This window comes from Saimiri boliviensis, chromosome 6 (assembly GCF_048565385.1).
Source record: "Saimiri boliviensis isolate mSaiBol1 chromosome 6, mSaiBol1.pri, whole genome shotgun sequence".
NCBI classification, from domain to species: domain Eukaryota; kingdom Metazoa; phylum Chordata; class Mammalia; order Primates; family Cebidae; genus Saimiri; species Saimiri boliviensis.
In genome coordinates this window covers 75,585,412-75,593,187 of record NC_133454.1, presented here as the reverse complement: position 1 = coordinate 75,593,187, position 7,776 = coordinate 75,585,412, and the positions used below count along the sequence as shown (strand labels likewise).

At 40.4% G+C, this 7,776-nt stretch overlaps 1 protein-coding gene across 1 annotated transcript; it reads right to left on the bottom strand.

Moving 5' to 3' along the window:
• Positions 1 to 487: 487 nt before the first annotated feature.
• LOC101043065 (olfactory receptor 52P1-like) lies at positions 488 to 5,923 on the bottom strand. The gene is made up of 4 exons (XM_074401926.1): positions 5,387 to 5,923; positions 3,584 to 3,698; positions 2,198 to 2,259; positions 488 to 1,489 (listed from the first exon to the last, which is right to left on the bottom strand). The coding sequence occupies exons 1-4, from the start codon at positions 5,921 to 5,923 to the stop codon at positions 488 to 490; spliced, it is 1,716 nt and encodes a 571-aa protein (XP_074258027.1).
• Between the last annotated feature and the right edge of the window lie 1,853 nt (positions 5,924 to 7,776).

The following is a 7,776-nucleotide window of genomic DNA, read 5'->3' as shown; positions in this document are numbered from 1 at the left end:
CACACACACACACACACACACACACACCTGCACACACAGCTCAACCTTATCTTGGCAAAGTAAGTAGCATTCTACAACTTATTGATTTGAAGGTGGGCAAGTTACTGATTGCTCATATGTTCTCACCACATGGAAACATTCTATCTCATTTTACATGTGTTCAGTGTGTGTATGTGTGTGTTGTGTGTGTGTGTATATGTGTGTGTGTGTGTATGTGTGTTGTTCAAAGTGCTTTTACAGACATTATAACATGAAATTTGTCCAACCCCTGTGTCAGGTATAGAGAGCAAATGTCATTTCACAGTGGGGATAATTTCCTTGCTTTGGAGTTACTGAGACCAAAAGGGCTCCTATGCCTTAGCCTCTCTGACCAACAACAAACATCTTGGCAGCTAAATCTGCCAATATAACACATTTCTATCACTAGCTGATTTCCTCAGGAACTGCATCTACTTAACATTCCTTCCTCAAGCTCACAGATGCTGGATTAGCAGACAAGTTTCTGACCATGGGCAGTGGTTGCGGGCACTTTTCTCCAGCAACCATATTTGGTCACTTTGTCCCGGAACTCCTTAGTTTTCACTCCATAAATTATAGGATTGAGCATTGGAGGTACAAGGAAGTAGAGGTTGCCAAGAATGGTATGGACATGGGGTGGAATGCCTGGGCCAAAGCGATGAGTGAGAAAAGAGAAAAGTGAGGGAGTATAAGAAATAAGCATGACACAGATGTGTGTGGTGCAGGTGTTGACTGCTTTGTGGTGGGCTTCCTTAGAAGAGAGACGCAAAATAGCCTGGATGATTAGCACATAAGATGAAGCAATAGCTGAGAGGTCTAGCCCAGCTACCAACAAGGCCACCACCAGGCCATAAATCCGGTTGAGTGTAGTATCTACACAAACCATCTTCACCACAGCCATGTGCTCACAGTAGGTGGTGGGAATGACATGATTGGCATGATAGGGCATTTGCTGAAGGAGGATGGGCATGGGGAGAATAAAGAGGATAGCTCTCACCAAACTCACTAGACCAATGAGTCCAATGCGGCTATTGGAAAGGACAGTGGCATAGTGCAAGGGCTTGCAGATGGCCACGTAGCGGTCAAAGGCCATGGTCATCAGGACTGCTGATTGCATGGCTGAGATGGAGTGGATGAAGAACAGCTGAACCAGGCAGCCTTCATAGCTGATCTCACTCTGGCCAAACCAGAAAATGCACAGCACCTTGGGAACAGTGGTTGTAGACATGCCCAGGTCTGTGAGGGCCAACAGGCAGAGGAGCAGAAACATGGGTTTGTGCAGGGAGCGCTCTGTGGAAATGGTGAGGAGAATGGTGCAGTTCCCAAGCACAGTAATGAAATACATGGAGGAGAAGGGGATAGCTATCCATTTGTGTTTGTCCTCCATGCCAGGAATGCCTTGGAGAATGAAGAAAGAAGGGTGGCCCTGTGAGGCATTGCAAGCAATCATGGTGGCACCCTGCTGAAGTACCTATGAAGAACAATAAAGAGGCTACATGAGCTTCAATTTTAAAAAGAACTTCAAAGTGGAAAACAGAGATTGAAATGTTATACACAAAAATGTTTCTGAAATCATGTTATAGATCACAAAGTACAGTTGTAATAGTACAGTAGCAATAATGAGGTATAACTGCATTAATATTCAAGAGGATATATTCTATGCTAAATGTTTTTATTAAAGACAAAATGGTTCTAATTAAATAAATATCTCATTAAATATATTTTAATATTAAGAAATAAACGTATCAACATAAAGAATAGAACTTGAGATATGTGCAACAAAAATGCATGGAATAGAAAGAGAAGCTGACTAAATGCAATATAGCCCTCTCAGAAACCAAAAGATGAAATGTATTCAACAAAACTGATTTTTTTTAAATTAAGGTAACTTAAAAGCTCATAATAGAATCCTGCATCCAAAAATAAAGGAATCCACATTTTCAGCAGATACAGGATATGAGGAAGTGGGAACATTATTGATGAGAATGGTGCATTGACAATGAAGAATGAAGTAGGTAATGGGGTGCTGGACAGTTGAAACCAGAATGTGAATATAAAGCCCACCCTCATCTAGAACCACTTACCTGAAAGGGAGGCAATGAGAGGGTAGGCAGCTGGTCCAGACACCTTCTGCAAATGTATGTGTGAGTGTGTACATATGTATGAAGGTATACCTTACCAAACACCCATATGGCTCTTGGAGAGCACACTCATAGCCCTGCATCTCTCCACACTTCACTTCTGGGTGCCCAAAATAAATGGTGTGGCCCTTTAAGTAACTTAAGTAAAGCTCCTCAGGGTGCCCAGCATTAGCTCTTCCTCTCCCCAACACACAAGGCACAACTATTATTATGTATAAAACGGACCCTGGAGGTTGCCCGAGCTCCCAAGAGATGAGAGTAATTAATCTGAGGAATTCAGGAAATGTTCCAGTCTTTGCCACTCTTGGAGGAGTTTGAGGAGAGAGGGGGTGATGTTAAAACTGAATCAATGGATAAATAAATAAACTGTGGTGTATATGTACAATGAAATATTATTCAGGCTTAAAAAAGGAGGATATCCTGTCATTTGACATAACATAGATATACCTGGAGAAGATTATACTAAATTAAATAAGCCCATCCCAGAGAAACAAATACCACATGATCTCACTTACATGTGAAATTTGGAAACAGGAGATGTCTAAAACATATAGAGGATAAAATGATTACCAGGGTTCGGGCCACAGAGAGGAAATAGAGATATTAGCTACAAAATAGAAAACATGTAGAATGAACAAGTTAAAATACCTAATATGCAACATGGGCAATATCATTAATAACAGTATATTGTATCCAGGATTTTTGTTGAATGAGTAGATTGTAGCTGCTTTTGCTACAAGGGGAAAAATAGATAACTATGTGAGACAATGAATATGTTAATGTGTTCCACAATAGTGGAACATGCTTATACTACAGATATAGGTATCTTATAACATCATGTTGTATACCTTAAATATATACAATAAAATTTATTTTTTTAAAAAAAGTTGAATCTGCCGGGCGCGGTGGCTCAAGCCTGTAATCCCAGCACTTTGGGAGGCCGAGGCGGGTGGATCACAAGGTCGAGAGATCGAGACCAACCTGGTCAACATGGTGAAACCCCGTCTCTACTAAAAATACAAAAAATTAGCTGGGCATGGTGGCACGTGCCTATAATCCCAGCTACTCAGGAGGCTGAGGCAGGAGAATTGCCTGAACCCAGGAGGCGGAGGTTGCGGTGAGCCGAGATCGTGCCATTGCACTCCAGCCTGGGTAACAAGAGCGAAACTCCGTCTCAAAAAAAAAAAAAAAAAAAAAAGTTGAATCTGTCACTAGATTGGGGACTAGGCATTTGGGCATCCTAAAGGCCCTCATCCCCAAGTATGTGTAGGTGTGGGAGGCAGGGAGATGTTTATTGTGTGGCTGGAGTAATTATGCCAATTAAGGCATCAGACGTATAACTTCTGTTGATGGATACACTGGCAAAATAGTGTTAGCAGCCTCATATTCTATCTCTGGCCTTTTTCTGGTTTTTAGTTTCTCACCTTCGTCCCAGGCCAATGGCTTTGCTGTAGGCATTCCTTGGGGCATCTTCAGCAATCCTTTGCATTCCAGAAATATTTCCAAGGAATTAAGTAGATGGGGCACAGTGATCAAGACCTTTGGAAGAAAGATCAGTGTACTAAGAATCAAATTATTCTAGTCAACTATTGTTGCACAACAAACCACTCCCAAACAATGATTTTAAAACAATATATTATTATCCCTTATGATGCTATAGGTTTTTCTGAGGTCATTTGGGCATTTCTCACTTGGGATATCTGTCTAATGTGGCTATAATCAGAAGTACTAGTCAAGCCTAGCACTGGTCCTGTTGACTAGGAGCTCAGCTAAAGCTGTCAACCACATGACCTTTCCATATGGTTTTAGATTATCACAGCATGATGTTTGTGTTCTATAGCGCCCAAAAAGTACGTATTCAAAAACATCAATGACAAAGCTGTAAGATGTCTTATAATCTTGCCTCAAATATCCCCAAATGTCACATCTACTTTTCAAAAACATTGCTAAGGGCAGACAAGAAAAATCGGGAGACAAATTAGACTTTACCTATTAGAAGAGTGGTGAGGCGATATTGCAGAAAAATGTATGTGATGCAAAATATTGTTTTGTCATTTTTGAAAAATAAAACCAACAACATTGTACCCTCTGGTCACAATACACAAATCTTCATATATGCAAAATACATTTGTCTCTTCTTGAAGACCCCAAAGTCTCCTTCTCATTATGGGATCAGTTTGAACCCCAGAAGCTCAGCCTCAAAATCAGGATAAAGTGTGAAGACCCTTTGAATTCAGTTCCTTTTATACAGCACCATGAGTACAGCTTCTTTCGGTTTGAAGAGCTGTGAAGTAAATTAAATAAGTTATTTGCATCCTACACAGCCAATATACAATTGTGATACAGAGATAGAACAACTGCAATAGATACTTGTATGTGAAATAGTGGAAAAGGTATGTAACCCCACTTGTCTATTATAATTCTAAAGTACAGCCAGAAATATATCACCAGTTTCCTAATACGGACCCAATCCTGCTCCCTGGGAATAATTATCCATGGCTTGGCTACAACCACAGGGAAATTGACTCTATATTCTACTCATCTCACTTTTGTAGCAAAAAAAAAAAAAAAAAAAGAAAGAAAATGACCTATATTTACATATGAGTAGCTTTCTCAAATTTCTTCCTGCTTAATAAAGTTAAAAACCTAAAAACTTCTTTTATTTTGCAATGACTATGGCCTTTTCCGCCAAAGTTCATGGTACTTATATCTGTACATTTTTCTTAAAAACTGAGTTTGCTACAAAAATTTTAGAGTTTACTCTATTAGGCAAAAGTCATACCAACAAATACCTTTCAGATTTTTATCTTTCTGATTTTATCTGACAGTTACAGTACTCTGAAAAAATACTCTAAAGATTCTTAGAAGCTTCTTTGTCTAATTGAAAACCTCTATTTCTCTATCGTTAGCAAAGGATCTTACAGGTTTTTTCTGGAGATGATACTACACCCTGGGACCATTTTTCACTGTGAGAATATTTTGTCATTGGAGAAGCCGGTGGTGGAGACAGTTAATTTTTTCTTTGAACCCAGCCAGATCTGACACCTTTATATTTACTCTGAATGTTGTTTGAACATTAAACAATTTCATTTTTTACTTCATATTTCTTTATATGTCCTGTCGTGAACGGGAAAACAGTGCTGCTGTTGGGTAGAGAGAGCACGAGAGCAGAGTGAAAGTAAGTCTTGGAATTGTTGGGCAAGATTGGGTGGGAGGGTAAAAGTTACCGGTCCAGGAGTCCATTGAGGAGTATTGTCAGGAGCACGCGCTTCGTCCACAAGAACCTCTGTCAGAGTTTCAAAGTTATCCAAAGGTGGATATTCTACATGTGAGGAGTTAGACCCACATTCTGCCCACTCATGAGGATCAGGTGGAAGAGGGGGAGCCTCAGGAGGCGGTTGTATAACGGCGGGTGGTGTGGCAGCACCAGAGGGCAGGGGAGAGACAGAAGTGTAGGGAGGGGCAGAAGGAGGAAGACTTTTAGAAGGACAAACACATTCTCGTAGTTTAGGCCAAACAGAAAGCAAAACTTCACATTGAGGCAAAGACTTATTAAGAAAACAAAACTGATCGATTTTCTCTCCTATGACGTTCCATGTGGCTTCATCGAGAAAGCCACCTTCAGGGACCCATGGACACATTTCCCTAACAATGTGCACAAATTCTTCAACAGTTTTCATCTTAATATCATAACCATGCGACTTAATCATTGACTGTAAAAGCTGTACGAACATATTACATTCCTTAGACTCTAAATGCCCCATGTTTTACTCCAGACCGAAAACTTGAAAATCAACACTTGTATATACACGATTAAGAAAACACCTCAAAAACTTACTGCTGCAGCCTCACTCCTTAATTGATGTGCGTCACTGTAATCCCTCGTGTCCAGGCCCCGCGTCGTGGTCGCCAGATGTCGTGGACCGTCCGGGACGGGTAGGCACGTCTGCCCGGGGGTCTCTCGACCTGCAAGAGGGTCCCAATACCTGGAAGAGGGAGTGCGCCTGAGAAAATAATAAAGACAGAGAGAGAGAAAGCGAGGCGTCTGGAGGGCTGATAGGCTGTGCCTAAACAGCCAATTTTATTTTTCAAATGCCAGGAATAAATACACTTTCTTGGCTCTGGTTTACGTCATAGCAAGAGGAATGTAAATGTATGCCTCACATGGCCTATACAATAGAGAAATCAGATACACAATGGTTGCAAGAGGAAATGCAAATGTATACCTTACATGGCCTATACAATTGAAAAGTCTGATACACAATCAGTGGTTGTAAAAAGTAATAGAATTTCCTGTAATCACAAAGCTTGTTTGCATCCAGACATTATTCCTCCTGGCTGCAGGTATCTCCGGTTTGATCTTGTTTTAGAACTGAGATGTGAAAAGGTTTTCTGGTTTTGCTCATCAGAATATCTCTTTAACCGGATTCTCCTTTGTCTACTCCTAACTCAACTTAACTCAATTTCCCCATTCAGGAATCTCTGAGTCAGGAATCAAAGCCATCCCTTATGGTGGCATTTGCTTTGCAAATATCGACAGTTAAACCATTAGGCAGTCAGGTAAGTAAAGAAAAGGTTAAAACTTATTCTTAAAGAGAGAGTCATAAAAAGGTTAAAAAGCAGGAACTGGTTGCTGGTAGGGGGTCACTCGGTCTAGCAGCAACGCATAGTTTTAGGCCCAAACGATATTGTGGTTGATATTAGAAACTGATCAATCATCTTTCAGTTCCTATATTCCGGATAGCTCGACTGCCTCCAGTAGGAAACTGTGTTTGGGATCAAACTCACCGTATAGTGAGACTCACGCCTTTTAGGGGTCTCACACGGGAGTGTTCCCCACATGTCCTTTACCATATGTAGCATAAAAATTGTGTTGGTACTTCCAGTACTTTGCTTTGAAATCTCCTTAGCCAAATACATCTGTTTATTACGTATACTTTTCAATTTTTCATGTTATTGCTCCAGATGTCTGATATCTCAATTGGACTGAATGTCCAAGATGGCTTACTGACATAGATAACAGTTGTTGGCTGTTGGCTGGGATATCCACTGGGGCTACTCACCGGAATATTTAAATATGACTTCTCCATATTGCTTAGGACACTCGTAGTGCAGTAGTTTGGTTTCAAAGGGAGCCTACTAAGATTAAGCATTTTAAGAGACTGGGGTGGAAACTGCAAAGGCTATTATGACCTAACTTCAGAGGCTCCAGAATGTTACTTCTGGTAAATGCTATTTCAAGGAATTCCTAAGCCTAACTCAGATTCAAGAGAAAGGGGATTGGACTTTATTGATGCAGAAATGGCAAGAAGTTCACAATGCAAAAAAGCATGGAAGGTGGAAAATATTGCTATGGCCATCTTTGGATAATGCCATCTACCATATCAAATTATTAAAGTATCATCTATATAGACACTAAAATCATCAAAAATCATGACTAGAGGTGTGTGTGTGTGTGTGTGTGTGTGTGTGTGTGTGTGTGTGTGTGTTTGGGAGAAAATAACATTGTGCCAAAAGTCTTCAAAGAAAGAATGACCCAGTCTCAGAAAATAACTAGTTACATATGATCAACATGCTATCTTCTAAATCTTGGAAATCTTATCAGAATATGAGATAT